Source organism: Lissotriton helveticus, chromosome 5_1 (assembly GCF_964261635.1).
Source record: "Lissotriton helveticus chromosome 5_1, aLisHel1.1, whole genome shotgun sequence".
Taxonomy (NCBI): Eukaryota; Metazoa; Chordata; class Amphibia; order Caudata; family Salamandridae; genus Lissotriton; species Lissotriton helveticus.
Window position 1 is genome coordinate 2004507005 of NC_136065.1, and position 16459 is coordinate 2004523463.

The following is a 16459-nucleotide window of genomic DNA, read 5'->3' on the forward strand; positions in this document are numbered from 1 at the left end:
TTGACTGTACCATCGGGAGAAGCTGCATGGTGTGAGTGGCAGCGGCATTAGCGGGTTACAGCTCCTCAAGCCTTCCTGTTGTCATTGACGAATTTCCCAGGGCCTAGACATTTTTTCTATAGACTCCTTTAAAACAACTAATCATGTTCTGGTGGAGAAATGAATGGTGTCTAATACTCTACACAAATATGGTTGAAGCAGTCAGCCTTTATCTGTCACATAGGTGTTTGTAGCTATGTGTTTGAACAAGTGTAGAACTTTACTGATCAGGGGTGAAATATCTACCAGGCTGTGATCACTTGTATGTGGTAGCCAACTGATTCAGTCTTTAACCGAATAGCAGACCCAATCCTGCTCCGACTGCCTCGTCTAAAGCCTTTCTAGTATCTCAAGATAATAAGCTAATAAACCCCCCAAAACAATATAGAAAACAACGTAAAATTTAATAAACAAAATAAGTTATGAATTTTAAAAGTTTTAAGGAGAAATAGTGCCAAGAATCACAAAGTGCCAGTGAATGGTCGTGGAAGAACAAGACCTAGGCGCAATTAGACACTGATTGTTAGGGATTGCGTGTCTGATACGCTAACTGGGTTCACCCCGATTTAAGATTTAATCTTCGGACTTTAGTTCTCTAAGTGCCAATCCCCACAGGAGTACACTTCTGAAAAAACATGGTGTCAAACAGAGACCAAAGAGCAGTGTTAAGTCCTGGTCCGGTTGCCATTGGCAGCTGCAGTAAAATGGCTGATATAACGTGTATCCCTGTAGCTCATACAGAAGTTCAGCCAACTGACCATTGAAGTCACTTCTGGGACCCTGTCTCCAGGTCAAGCATTTCCAGTCTTCCTTCAGGGCTTTCAGACCGCAGGGAAGAGCCCCAGCCCATTCTGCCATGGGAACAACAACACCTCTATGTACCAATTCTCTATGTCTTAGGACTAGAAGCAACACACATTTCCTGGGGGGGGGGGGGGGGGGGGGGGGGGGGGCGGCGGCATCATCAGTTCAGTGGTAGCTGGCCACTCACAAAACGTTTCCAAAAACTGTAGGCAGGGAAATTGCAACTTTTTAGAAGTGTAATTTCCAAAGTAGTAAATTAAATCCTTACTATACCATTAAAGTTGTTTTTACATTCCGATTCAAATGAGTCCTTGAAATATTTTCCTAGCTGCTCTCAAACTGAATTTAGCACTTATAAAATGTAATAAGGTAAACCAGTGTTAGTCTCTGGGGGAGCCAGCCTTAACACCGTGAAAACAACGTTTGAGATATTCCACTACCAGGACATGTAAAACATTAAACACACATGTCCTACTTTGTAAATACCATGTACACTGCCCTGTTGAAATTCAGGGCCTACCTTAGGAGTGACATATAAGTATTAAAAAGGAAGGTTTAGGCCTGGAAAAAGGTCTATTTTGCCAGGTTGAAATTACAGTCTTAAACTACACTGCAGGCTGCAATGGCAGGCCTGAGACATGTTTTACAATGCTGCTTTAATGAGTGATGCAGCAGCCCACTAGTAGCATTTAATTGACAGGTCCTGGGTACATGTAGTACCCTATACTAGGGACTTAAAAGTAATTACCAATCAGGGTGTGGGAAAGTAGGATCTGCTTTCATGGTTACCCCCACTTTTTGCTGGTGTCATTATGTTTTTATGACTAGTCTGACTGGGATTCTGCTAATCAGGACCCCAGTCCCTGTGCTTTTCCCCTAAATTCGATCATGGTGAGTACTTAGGTACACCACAAATTGGCTAGTGGTGCATCCTTATAAGTCCCTAGTATATGCTACTAAGGTACCCAGGGCATACATACACCAGGGGGGCCCCAATGGGCTGAAGCATGTATTGTGCCACACATGGAAGACCACTCAAATTGTGACTATAGGCCTGCCATTGCAGTCTGTGTAAGCTGGTGCTAGCCCCACTTACAACAGATATTAATTTTCTTATATCTGAGGTCACTGCACTTAAAACCTATAAGTCACCCCTAAGGCAGGCCTTCCAATCCTGAAGGCAGGGTGCTTGGTTATAAGTGTGAGGGTGCCCTGCTTGAAACTGGACAAAGGACATCGGAGTATCCTCCCCACTGTCCAGCCCCTCCTGTGGGAGGGATCCCTGAATCGTACCAACCCTTTCCTTAGGGTACTTAAGGGCTGACCTGTGGGTGGTTCCTTAGATTCATCATGCGACAAGTTTCAGATCCGAAATTACTTCATCTTCAACCGTCTGGTTACTTTGGGCTTCGTTGTACTTCGCTTTGGGAACCGAGGCTGCAACTGGATAGACTCCTGCTGCCCCTGGCCTCTTCGTACAGCCAGTCTTCTCCGTCGTCTGTCCCTGTGCTCCAAACAGGTTCTTCTACAAGCCTGTGGACATCCAAGACACCCAAAGGAATCTCTCTTGGAGTGAAGGAGCCACTCCCTTTCATTTGCAGGCACCTTAACCAAGCTGACTGATCTGTTGTTCCTGAGCTCCCAGAGACTCTTAAAGGTTCAGCAACACAGGTGGTAGTTCTGCAACTTCCTCAAAGCCTGCACGGTCTTCCCAGCAAGTTTGAAGTCAGTATCTCTTGTCAGAAACGCTGGAGCAGTACTCCTGTGCACCGCGCCGACTTGCCATTGCCAAGGCTTATCGACTCTCGGCACCAGAGATCTTTGGGCTCCAAGTAGCTCCATCCTCAAGTATTTCCTGCTACCCAGGTCTTCTTCCTCACTGCAACCTTTGCAACTTGAGCCTTCATCATGGGTGAGCTGCTCGATGTCCTCTTGCGACACCTGTTCTTCCAGCCTATGGGTTCTATTGAGGGTTTTCTTTGGCTCCAGTGGGCTCCCCTGCTTGCTCGGGCCTGCTCTGACTTACCTGCTCGTGGTGAGTCACTGGGACCTTGGTGGTCCTGACACTGCACCTTTTTCGTCTACTACTTTTGTTGCCATTGCCAAGGCTTGTTGTTGCTTCTTACGGACACCGATCCCCCGGCTCCTGGTCTTCCTCCATTGTCCCCTGGTCCGCACAGCTGCAGTGCCATGGTCACCCTCAACTCTCCTGCATCTCCGGCATCGGTGGGAAATCGTCTTCCGTGCCTCCTGGTCACTTCTGAGTGACATAGCCTCTGTCCCCTCTGCATGCAGGTACCTCTCATCTTGAATCCACCTTCGGGTTCCACTAGACTCTTTCACCTTCTTCGCCTGCGGCATCTTCACTGAAGTCCTCCTTTGTGGTGTACGGCGGTTTCCGACGTTACTTCGCACCTATGCACCCGGCTTCCCTGATGTAGGTATCTTGGTTCTCGGGGTATCCACGGGTGGGTTGACTCTCCAACATTTCATCTTCCACTGGGTTTCTTAAGGGTTCTCTGGGAAGGGTTTTTCTTAACAACTGCAACCACGACTTACCGATTGACTTGTTTTGAGCACTTTTTCCTGTTCCCACTCTGCACACGGCCTCCGTGGCGTTCCTGGGTACTTACCCTCGGTGGTTCCTTGGGTCCCTGGCACTTCTACGTCTCCTGGGTCCAGTCTCGACTTAGGTCGTCGTACGCATTCCACTATTTTCGTATATGGTTTGGTCTCCCCCTTGAGACCCCTGTTTATTTGTGTTACTTGTTCTATTACTAAAGTATTGTGATTATATCCCTTGGTAGGCGATATTGCAATGTGTTAGTGAGTGTTTATAATAAATACATATTTTTATAACTACACTCTGTGATTCTTTTTCATTTAACGTGCACTATATGATTAGTACTGGTAAACAAGCTGCTTTACACTCCTTCTGGGCTAGGCTTAACGGCTGCTGTCCACAGCTGCTACTTAGAGAGCTTTCTAAGGTTGTCTAAGATTTCTATAATCACCATAAGGGTTGTCAGGATTAGTGCAGGGTGCTACACTAACATAAATGAGCACCATATACTAAGCCAACCTCCTATACAGGGGTATACCAACTGTACCATGTTTGGGAGGGTGAGCTCAAGCACTTTACCACTGTTAACAGGAGTAAAGTGCAGAGTTCTACAGCGAACAAATAAACAGGTTCAGCAAAAGAAGCCAAGAATTGAAATTTTCTTAGCTTTAGCAAAACAACGTCTTGATTTGTATTAATGACACAGAGGCTCCTCTTATGTTTTCTTTTCTTTCATTTATTTAAATAACAGCCATGGTAAGGTACAGTTCCATCATACTTAATGAAAAAACTATAATATGCAGTTACAAATGCACCAACAAATTATTTAAAGCAACAAGTTCTCATTTCTTGCAGGAGTAGATCAAGAATTTTGAAATATAGGAACAATAACCATAACAATTGCTAAAGCTATCAGTAGACTAAAAAGGTGTCTAGTGAACTCCACAAGAAGACTACTATGTAACAATTGCACAGAAGAGCCGCCAGTAGCGCCAAAGTCCTCCTGATTGGAGAAGAACTGACCAAGAGTTGAACAATGGTGTTTTCCTAGGGCATCTCCAGATTGGAAACCTTTTTTAAAACATGTGGTTTGTGGGTGAGAGAGACACTATGGGAAAGAAAGGAGGGGGATAAAAAGGCAAATGTAGTGGGATAACACTTCCCTCTTTAAAAAAATTAAAACTTTCACTAAATCAATCAATCAATTAATCAAACTGCATTCGTGTAGCACTGCTAATCACTGGTGAGGATATCCAGGCGCTGGGTAGCAAGGCTCATTCGAAAAGTCAGGTCTTGAGTCTCTTCCTGAATTTCGCCAGTGAAGGGGATGTCTGGAGATGAAGGGGAAGGTCATTCCAGGACTTGGTTGTGTTGTCGGAGCAGGACCGGCCTCTGATGTGGCTTCGGCAGATATGCGGTGTTTGTGTGAGGGCGAGGGCGGCACAGTGAAGGTCTCTGGACGGTTGGTGGAAATTCAGGCAGTGGTTTATGAACGCTGGTCCTAGTCGATTAAGGGCTTTGTAAGCAAGTGTCAATATCTTGAATTGGCATCTTTTCTGGACGGGGAGCAAGTGATAGTTCCTAAGGTGTTGGGTTTGATGTGGGTTCATTTGAGCAGGTGAGGATGAGTCTGGCAGCTGAGTTCTGTATTGTCTGTAATCTCTCCATAAGTTCTGTGGTGGTTTCTGCATACAGTGCGTTGTCGTAGTCCAGCTAGCTGGTGACTAGGGATTGAGTGATGATTTCCTTGAGCCGATGGGGAGCCATTTGAAGAGTCTTCTAAGCTTGCGCAAGATGTAGAAGTAGGTGGAGGAAACCACGTTGATCTGTCGCTTCATGTTGAGCTTGCTGTTCAGAATGATGCACAGGTTGCAGGCATGGTTGGTCGGTGTAGGAGTGATCCGAAGTTCGGCGGCCCACCAGGTGTCGGTCCAAGGAGAGGTGTTGTTGCCAAAGATCAGCACTTCCATCTTGTCAGTGCTGAGCTTCAGACAGTTGGTCTTCATCCAGTCGTCGAAGTTCTCCATGCAGTTGTGGAAGTTGGTCTTTATGGTGGTGGGTTCTGCCTAGATTGAGAGGATGAGTTGGGTGTTGTCAACGTAGGATAGGATGATGAGATTGTGGGTTCTGACAAGGTCGACTAGAGGTGTCATGTAGGTATTGAAGAGGGTGGGGCTTAGGGACGGCCCTTGAGGAACGCCACAGATGGTGCTCTAGGGTTCCGAAGCAAAGGGAGGTTGGCGGATTCTCTTGAGTTTGACCCGTGAGGAACCATGAAATCCATCTGAGGACATTTCCCTGGTTCCCGATGTGATGCAGTCTCTTGATGAGTGTGTGGTGGGATATGGTGTCAAACACTGTGGAGAGGTCAGGAAGAATCAGTGCTGCTGATTCTCCTCAATCGAGAACGGTGCGGATGTCGTCAGTACCTGCGATCAGGGCAATTTTAGTGCTGTGGTTGGCACGAAAACCGGATTGGGAGCCATCAATCAGGCTGTTTCTCTCTGGGTATTCTATGTGGTGCTGTTTGATGACCTTCTCAAGGACTTTGGTGGGGAAAGGGACCAGCAAGATGCGGTGGGGTTGGTGGAGGATTTCCTGAGGAAAGGACTGACTTATGCATGCTTCCATGTGTCTGGAAAGGTGGCTGTGGCGATGAGGATGGAGGCGAGTTGGTGGCTGATTTTCTTGCCTCCGAGGTTGAAGAGGTAGTGGGGGCAGGGGTCCATGGGTGCTCCAGAGTGGATGTAGGTTATGATGGCTGTTGTGTTCTGTGTGGTGAGCTGTACCCATGTGGCAAGTTGCTGATCGGGGGAGGTTACCGTTAGAGTGAGGAGGATGTGTTGCTCAGTGGGGTGGGGTTCGAAGTGGACAATGGATAGCTTGTTGTGTAAGTGGTGTGCTAGTGCGTCGCAGAGATCCTGTGAGGGAGGGATTGTTTTCTCGGTGGCCGTAGGGCACGAGAACTCTCTGAGTTTCTTGGTGTGGTTGGCGCTTGCTTCAATTCGGTTTACCAGGGCATTTTTTTAGCGTCTTTGAGTTGTTGGTGGTATTTGTTGAGGGCTGACTTCAAGGTGGCTCGGTCTGTGGTGTCTCTGCTGGTGCGCCATCTTCTTTCCAGTTGTTTCCAGCTGCTGATCATTGTCCTGAGTTCTGGCCTGTACCCGCTTGTTTGGTGGATCTGCGGTTCTTGGCTTGTTTGAGGGGCAACTCAGTTGGCGGCGTTGGTGATCCTGCAGTGAAGTTCTGGACTGCTTGTTCCAGGTTAGTTGCGGGGTCGGACTGGATGGTGTTGAGGGCATCTATCCCTTGGGCCTGCGTCGCTTTGTTCCAGCTTTAGAAGGGAGAGCTGGACAGGCTGGTGGCAGTGCATGGTGATCCTGCGATGGTGAGGAGGACAATGGTGTGGTCAGTCCAGGTGAGTTCTATGGCATGGCTGTGTGTGACACTGTTGCTGGCTGTGAAAATCTAGTCCAGAGTATGTCTTTATCTGTGTGTGGGGTCCGTGACTAGCTGGGTGAGGCCAATGTTACCCATGCATTCCAGGAGATTGGCAGATTTGGTGACTTTGGAGTCATCCAGATGGAAATTGAGGTCTCCGAGAAAGATGTAGTGCCTGGACTTGATGGCTAGTGGGACAATGACAAAGGAAACACCTTCCTGAAAGAAAGCTTCGTGGGCCACCAATGCGAAGAAGACACACCCTGAAAGCCAGCTTCCTTCCGACACATTGCTGAGGAAGATAGAGGTTGAACGGCCGCGGTGAACTGAGAAGAGGGTGAGAAACAGCAGCAACTGTGTGGCTCAGTGAGGCTCCTGAGCAGACTATCTCTCAGTAAGCACACAGGTAACACTTGGACTGCACAAATCAAGGGGTAACGTCAGGTAGAAATATCTATTAACCAACACACAGCACAAATTTAAATAGAAATATAAACATAATTGTTATATTAGGAAATAAAGGATGATAAGTACTTATCTTGACTGCGAGCAGCAAGAAAAGAGGACTTGTTGCTCCCAGACAAGGATTTTAGATTTGCTTTTATATGATTGGTTGTTGCCTTTGTGATTGCATGCTGTAGTTATATCTAATCAAGATGGGAACTGTAGTTTATCCTTGGCTGCTATTAAAAGAAATGCAAGAAAATAAAGCATAATAGTGGCCCTCGTCTTGTAATTGCATTTGGGCAAATATCACACCAAAGATGGTAATTTGTAACAGTTGCTGTGTGATTTATCATTCGATCTCTGTTCTTAGCCGTTTGCCCTTTGGCGGGGTGGAGCCTTAGCTTTAGCCTTACAACCACCTCGATATTGCCTTCTTGCTCCACCCCACCCAATAGCCTGTCTGCCCCTCGGAGGTTATCACCCTAACTGTGTCGTACAGCCAGGTCTCCGAGGACTGTCCTATGCCAACCGTCTGACCAGTATGCACTTGCTCCTTTTATGCTGCTGCTCATAGGTCAAGTCCTGCTTGGTGGCAAAGTTAAGTGTGTTGCATCTGGACATTTGAGAGGCAAGATATACCATCTGGAGCAGGGGTCTCCAACCGGTAGCTCGTGATTCTAGAGGCACACACAGACAATATGTAAGCAGCATTCTAAAAGCAAAGTAAAAAATCAGAACTACTGGCCAGTTTGGTAGAGTTATGAATACTGTCTGACACTTGTGAATGCTGACAGTGTATGACAAATCCTTTCAGCTAAAACAGACGCCCTGTGTTTTTAGGTCGAGGACTGCGTCGCACTGCGTAGCAGTGTGGGCGGAGCTCCGAGATTTAATGTTTCTTAGTTAAGAGGCTTGAACCCGCCTCTCTTCTCCATTGCCTGGCCTCGTAAATGCTGGCCAGCCATTGGAGGAGAGGGGCGTCACTCCCTTTAAGCCCCGTCTTTTCCAGATTCGGGGGCGTGTTTTTTCATTTCTTTCTCGCTGTTACATCATCATGAAAAAACACGCACCCCAGTCTGAAAAGGACGGGGCTCCTTTACGATCCCTCCCCTGGTTTCCTCCTCCTTCCCAGTCTCTTCCCACCTCTTCTTTAATTAGTAATGCAGTGCTAACAAATAATGTGAAAATGAAACCGGTTGATTTTTCACTGTTTTGCTTTAGAAGCGGAGCGGGCCGACTTTTCACGAAATCTAGTTTAATTTTTCACATTTTATAGGCGGGGAAAACGCTGTCTACGCCTCTCCTTAACATGTTACCTCAGCAAAAGTAGAGCAGATCGCTTTAATCTATCTTTTGCCAGGGTGCAAAATCGTTTTGAAGTGGAGCAAATCCTATCCAGTTCCTATGAAAGAGACAGAAAATAGCGCAAAGGAGCATTTGCTTTGAGTTTGCACCGCTGCAAGGCGTGTGTATGACTGGGTTCGTTTCGGCCTTGTTTCTGCCTCATTTCTTGCCCCCTCTTCTTTCTTTAGACCCCGCAGCTCCCCCTCCTCCCTCGCAGCGCTGTGAAGCGGAGTTTGGGTGGCATAAAGCGCCTCCAGCTCGCGCGCGGTTCACGGGGAGGGGGCGGTAATGTGTGGTCAGCCCGGGTCCTATCTGTGCCCGTGCCCTGGGCACCACACCCAGGCCGCCTTTCACACGCTGGCAGTTGCTCCCGCCCGTCTCTGATAAAATGATCTGGTGGCCCCAGACTCACAGGGGCCCTACGTGCCCAGGTGTCAGATTTTCACAAGCCCCTTTGTGCGCCCCCAGTCCTCTCTCGCTTCCTTCAGACCTGCCCCGGATTGCAGTCCCTAGTTCTGCCCAGGGTGCGGGGCAGTGCCTGCTCATGCACACAGAGCCTTCTGGGAGACGTGAAGATAGGCCTGGGACTCTGAACGGCGGGCCGGGCTGGGGCGGAGTCACATGCACCTCTCCGAGTCCTCATCACACCAACTCGCCCTCCCTGTCTTGACCTTAGAGCTGCTCTCCCCTCCCTCCAGCTCGCCTTCTCTGGCGACTTTTCTTTTCTCTGCCCCTCTACCCACTCTGTGGCTCCCTTTTTCTACTGGCGTAGCTCTCACTATACCTTTCACTCCCCACCCCCTTCTTACCTTTCACTCCCCACCCCCTTCTTACCTTTCACGCCCCACCCCTTCTTCCCTTTCACTTCCCACCCCTACTTACCTTTCACTCCGCACCTCCTTCTTACCTTTCACTCCCCCACCCCTACTTACCTTTCACTCCCCACCCCCACTTACCTTTCACTCCCCACCCCTTCTGACCTTTCACTCCCCACCTCTATTTACCTTTCACTCCCCACCCCCTTCTGACCTTTCACTCCCCACCCCTACTTACCTTTCACTACCCACCCCTACTTACCTTTCACTCCCAACCCCATACACACCTTTCACTCCCCACCTCCTTCTTACCTTTCACTCCCCACCTCCTTCTTACCTTTCACTCCCCACCTCCTTCTTACCTTTCACTCCCACCCCTTCTTAACTTTCACTCCCCACCCCCTTCTTATTTCTCACCCACCCCTCTTTCTTAACTTTTACTCCCCACCCCTCTTTCTTAACTTTTACTCCCCATCCCCTTCTTGAATTTCCATTTCTCCCTCTGGGTCTACCAGGCTCCCTCTCTAAACCCTTAGTGCCCTCCACCTTTGCCCCCTCTCTCTAACTCTTGTTGCCTACCTCCCCCCCTCTGCCCCCCTTCCTCCTCTCCCATGTTAAACGCTGTCGCATCTCTCCCTCTGGAAGTCTGCACTTTGCATGGACCTTATTTGCAAAGCAAACGAGGTGCATAAGCGCCTGGAAAAGGGGAGGGGGGGGGGGGGGGTCAGACACACAACCCCCTTTGTCAGAGAGGATCAGTAGAGATTTGACCATTTTTAGGTCGAGGACCATAGGCTGCGCTTGCGCAGTTCGGTCCGAAGATTTATTGTTTTTTAGTTAGGGGGCTCTGTGTATGGCTCTGTGTGTGTGTTTCAGAAAAGGGGGTGGTGATGAACAGAGTGTGTGAATTAAGCAGACCACTCTTACCCAGTCCAAAGATCAGGGCTTGATCCATCACCGTTATTTAGCTCACTGCCCCATCCCAGCTCAGAACCTGGAAATATGCAAATTAGTCTGTCCCTGGCCCAGTGCATCATGGGAACAGGGCAGACCAAACTACCAAGCCAATTCTTCACCAGAAAGGATACAAGCTACCGGGGACCGGTTTCTGGCATTTCAGCCTCGTCGGCCCGGCTTGCTTGAATCCTGATGGAGCAGTGAGCAAGGGACTCATGTCTGAGTATACCCTGCCACACCTATAGTGGCCAAAAACGATTCAGAAAAGGGGGTGGTGATGAATAGAGTGTCTGAATTAAGCACACCACTCTTACCCAGTCCAAAGATCAGGGCTTGATCCATCACCGTTATTTAGCTCACTGCCCCATCCCAGCTCAGAACCTGGCTATATGCGAATTAGTCTGTCCCTGGCCCAGTGCATCATGGGAACAGGGCAGACCAAACTACCAAGCCAATTCTTCACCAGAAAGGATACAAGCTACCGGGGACCGGTTTCTGGCATTTCAGCCTCGTCGGCCCGGCTTGCTTGAATCCTGATGGAGCAGTGAGCAAGGGACTCATGTCTGAGTATACCCTGCCACACCTATAGTGGCCAAAAACGATTCAGAAAAGGGGGTGGTGATGAATAGAGTGTCTGAATTAAGCAGACCACTCTTACCCAGTCTAAAGATCAGGGCTTGATCCATCACCGTTATTTGTGTGTGTGTGGCTCTGTGTGTGGGTGTGTGTGGCTCTGTGTGTGTGGGGGCTCTGTGTGTTAGGGGGCTCTGTGTGTGTGTGGAGGCTCAGTGTGTGGGGGGGGCTCTGTGTGTGTCGGGGGGCTCTGTGTGTCGGGGGGCTCTGTGTGTGTCGGGGGGCTCTGTGTGTGTGGGGCTCTGCGTGTGTGGGGCTCTGCGTGTGTGGGGCTCTGTGTGTGTGGGGGGCTCTGCATGTGTGTGTGGGGCTCTGTGTGTGTGTGTGGGGGGGCTCTGTGTGTAGGGCTCGGTGTGTGTGGCTGTGTGTGTGTGTGTGTGTGTGTGTGTGTGGCCCTGTGTGTGTGTGTGTGGCTGTGTGTGTGTGGCTCTGTGTGTGTGTGGCTCTGTGTGGATAGCTTTTTTTGTAGGTGGCTCTATGTGTGGGTGGCTCTGTCTGTGTGAGGGTGGCTCTGTGTAGGTGGCTCTATGTGAATGACTCTGTGTGGGTGGCTCTGTATGTGTGTGTGGCTCTGTGTGTATGTGGTTCTGTGTGGATAGCTTTTTTTGTAGGTGGCTCTATGTGTGGGTGGCTCTGTCTGTGTGAGGGTGGCTCTGTGTAGGTGGCTCTATGTGCGAGCGATTAAGCTATTGGCATTGTAAATGACAATGTCATTTATTTAACGATTAAGCTATTGGCAATGTAAATGACAATGCCATTTATTTATGATTTAAAAAATAAAAAAAAAATTAAAAAAAATTCATGAGCAATGCCAATAGCTCTACCTTTAATAATGTCGAGACCATTGCATTGTAAATGCTTGTTTTTATAGACTCCTAAATCCAATCCAATAGTTTTCCGCTGGTGAAGGTCCAGTTCTTTTTAGGCCTACATACATGCCTATGCAGGAAGTGTACAACATTCTCGCCAGAGGCTCCAAAACATAGACATGCTGGTTCTACCAGTTTCTTTTGCAGGACCTGTCACAGGAGATTTTGAGAGACCGACAAGACTTAAGGCTCGATAGGCAGTGGTACCACACAGTGCACTTTACAATCCAGCATTAGAGAATGTATAAACAATGTGGTATGTGTATGCACTCATTCTATAGTGTCATTGAATTCATTGAGAAAAATATTATATTTTTTCACTCCTTGGAAATGGGTCTCCGTATCAACGATACAAGATATGTCATGTTCCCTTCATACATACTAAGTGTGTAAATAGTATTTTTCCATGTAAATAAATGAATGTTTTTTGAGGCATTAACTATGTTTTACCACTTGTTTGTAGGTTAATGCCTAATGCTTTAAGAGTCCTCCTGACAAAGAGCGAGAGGCATCCGAAATGTGTTGAGGCGATATTTAAATGAAAAAAACGAATTGTTGGTATTTGTTTGTTACAATATTTAGATTGTCTCTTAAACTCCCACAATAATATGAAGATTATTGAAAACACATCGAACAATCAACATTGCTACAAAATAAAGACACAAATCAACTCAAAACTAGATTGATCAACACTAATAAAAACTACTTAGTACTTTGCTGTGTATGAGGAGACACAGCACAGAGAGTTGTGCTGTGTTACGATTTAACATCTTGACTACACACTTAGCACCAGTGTGTTTGTCCCTGTTGTAGGAGCAAAGTAGAAATAACTCTTTCAACTCCAGAGACCACAATGACAATTCAATAAAGGTGTGCATGAAACAAAGGATGGCAGTCTAATTTACACTGAGAAATATTAACCAGTCCACCAGCCGTACCAGACATAGTGTAGCCCACACTGACTTTGCAAAAACTAGACTGGCAGAGGCCTCGGAGTTTTACACATGAAGACTTTGTATTCCAGCAGTACAGGAATAGGACTGTGGCAAGCACTGGCTGCATAAAACACAACAATTCTCTTGTGTCTTCTACTGACTTTGGAATGCAGCAGGGAGGGTTAGAGGTCGGAGTAGGCATGGCACTGCCTGGGCTGGAGCAGTATTGAAGACGGTGCAGGGGAAGGAGTGGGATGTTTAACCTTCAATAATAAAGAGACTCCTTCCTGCTGTGAGTTAAGCTCCTTGATATGGAACCAGAAGGCCTTTATTGTAAGTTGAGCATGAAAAGAAACAATGACATACACACTCACACTCTTTAAAGTGCAGGACCTATTAGCTTTGTGAATGCTTGCCTCACGTAGCAGGTGCTTAGGTTTGTCTATGCCATAGATTTGTAGATGGACATTTAAGGAAATCATCTTGTAGCCCATGTGGTTAGAAATGTCTTTACTGTGAAATCTCAGAATTTTTGCCAGGCATGGATGAGTGCAGATTCATAGGCTGTGAGGTTTTTAGGAAACAGATTTCTGTCTCGAGTCAGTTTTATCTGGTATTGTATTTATAATGTATTGTAAAGTATGTATCAAGAGCAGAACAGCTGAGCTTCCTGTAGGGAAAAAACTACTTCTATGCCTTCTGCTGTCCTACTGGACACCCCTGTCTCTGACATTACAGATATGGTGGCCCTCAATCACCCAGTAATGGCAAGAACACCTATGTCAGCCCCAGAGTCCCTTGATAAATGTAATACATATTTCTAAGGTGATGGCAGCGTGAATATATGATTTATTTGTATGTTGCAGGCCAAGTTCACGAGCCAGAGAGAGCAAATCACTAAGGAGTTTGAGAAGCTCCAGATGTTTTTGGAGAAGGAAAAATCTCGTCACCTCAGCAACTTAGAGGAGGAAGAGAAGAAAAGTCTGCAGAGCATCAAGGAGACAGTAACAAAATTAGAAGAACAGCAATTTGTCCTAAGAAGTTGGATTACTGAGATCGAATTGAAGTGTCAGCAGCAGGATGTGGAGTTACTGAAGGTAAGAAAAGGTTATAAATCTAGAGAACAAGAAGATCAGCAAACCTTCATTAGTGCAAGAAAGTATCAATATTGTAAGCCTGATCTAGTGGGAGCGATGTATGCTCCCATAACTCTCTGAACCCACTACAAAAAATACACAAAGTAATATGTTGGTTAGAAGTAAACCCAAGGAAAAGTGACTGGGATAAAAGATAAAACAGAGACACAGGATATTGATACCCTGACATGTAACACAGCTGGGCACTGTCTTCAACTGGAGCAGCATTGCAATCTGAAGACGAGATAAAGTCTTTGTCAGATTTATCAATAATGCTACAGCGCCTAATTTGTTATATGGTATACCTTTAAAAACAACCCATATCTCCAAATAATGAAACTCTTGGTCCGATTTACATTTTGGTAGGCGGAGTATTCTCCTTTGGCCTTGTGGAGGAGATAAAACACTGGTAGGGCCCTCTGTCGCAGCAGTTCCTGTCAATGCTTTTTAAACTTGATGCACGGCTCCGTCAACATGACAGTCATCCGTCTGACTTACTGTTTTTTATTTTTATTTTCCCTTATGAGATTTCTTTTAGGGAAAAAAGTGCTTTCCTTGCCATGGGAGTTATCTGCTATGGTGAGGAAACCATAGAGCAATTTTCACTGCCAAGTTTTCCTGGCAGTGTCGGGCAGTGAAAACTGACCTGTACATCCGGCCATCTAAATTTGGTGGGTGGACATAGTAGAGGTCAGCCTTCGATGGCCCCTACACTGTTGGACCATTGAAGGAGCATAACCATGGCAGAGATTGAGTAGTCTCCTCTGTGGTTACACCAATGATCTGTTTGCTTCTACATCTGGCAGCTGTAGTGCCAGGGTTTCTGCTCTGCAGAGTGAAGCGAGGCTGCCACATGTATCCTAACGTGGACCTTGCCTGACCACCACAGTGGCTCCTGGCACTGTCTTCGTTCAAGAATGTGAACTGAGTTCCCTTTGATTTGTGGGGGTCATTAGGACTGCACCTGGGCTTCATTCATGCTTCTGCTGTAACTACTGGGGGAACCAGCTATCAGGAGTCATGCAGGTTGGGATTAGCTGGTGGGGCTCGACAGATGTAAAGCCACAAGGGAGAATTGTACTTGGATCACTAGCTTGTATATCAAGTTCCATATTGTAGTATTTAATACTTCTCTCTGATTAAAAATTACTCTATTTTCTTAAAAGACAAGTACTGGACTTATTAGTTCTCTGACACCAGTGGCAGACGACCTCATCCCTACAGGGAGACTCAGTAGCCCGGTCTGTCTTGTGACATTCCTGAATGGGTCTGAGAACCTGTAACAAAGGCCTTTAAAAAAGGAACTAGGTAAAAGGTTTAATAGTCCAAATAATAGGTATGAGTCTCTCTAGGGATTCCTGTTCTTTAAAGGTCCAGCAGTATCGGATTATGTAGATTGATATTGGGAGATGAATAAGAAAGATTCAGACATCGACATTACCATTCTGTTTACAAAGCAGTGCAATTATCATGACCATAGCCTATCAACCACGGCCTAATCCAGTAACCAAGGGATAGCAGGTAGATATATTAACATCAGATGGTTTTTTTGGCTCCTACTCTAATCTGACTTTAAATTTTCATGAAACTTTACTGTCCATTGGTCACTTCCTCCAACACCTCCGCACACAGGCAACATTGGCATTAGTTGATGTTGGATGGGGCCTCTAGTTTAGTTTGTTTAAGAAGTTATGTCACCCTTGCTCAGTCCATTATTTCTAGCACAAAGCCTTTTCTCATTGAAGCATTGACTACGGTAATAGCATCCGGTCCTGTTGACTTTCATGAACAAGGCTAGACGAGATCATGCAGTGACGAGGATACTTTTAAGGAACAAAAAAGTACGAAAACTTGTTTGGTGATTAGCAGAGTGCTCAAGGATTCCAGAGCACCAGGGTTCAGGATTTTGTAATGGATCTTATCAATTTTCTGATCTAAAGATTCTGCTACCCCTTCGCAAATCCTGGGATGGATTTGTCTATTAGGTGCTTTCAGGACTGTGATTAGGTTTGAGTTTACTAGCCCTAATGGACCGATATCTGTTTAGACCTACAGATCCTGCCTGCACATGCATTGTTCCATAAAGACTTTCCATTCAGCTGGCACCACTGAGTCCTGAGGGACCTAAGATGTGTGGATTAGAATAGGTCTGATGTTTCTTTTTTTTCAACACAGGATCGAAAATTTGAAACTGTGTTCGAGGCATGTGGGCTGCTGAATTCATATCTGTGCATAAATCGCCGCCTAGTGTTGGGTCCGGATGATTGCACCTTGTTGTCCTGGAAGAGTCTTCGAAGTATCACGAGATAGGTGACTCCTCCCCTGGACTACAGTGCGCATGGGCAACTTCTCCTTCCTCAGATTGCTTTTTTCCGCCATTGGGTTCGGATGCTATTCCTCTACTCCAACTTTGGAATCAAAACTAAACTTTGCTAAAAGGCCAAAAGGCCTTCAACTTCGACGGTATTGTTCTCAC

General features: G+C 46.7%; 1 protein-coding gene across 1 annotated transcript in view; it reads left to right on the top strand.

Moving 5' to 3' along the window:
- LOC144752843 (E3 ubiquitin-protein ligase TRIM39-like) overlaps positions 1-16459 on the top strand; it is a 190702-nt gene that overhangs the window by 86819 nt on the left and 87424 nt on the right. Inside the window, exon 3 of the mRNA XM_078640682.1 lies at positions 13714-13944. Within this exon, the coding sequence (XP_078496808.1) occupies positions 13714-13944 (231 nt within the window). The remainder of the gene's footprint in view (positions 1-13713; positions 13945-16459) is intronic.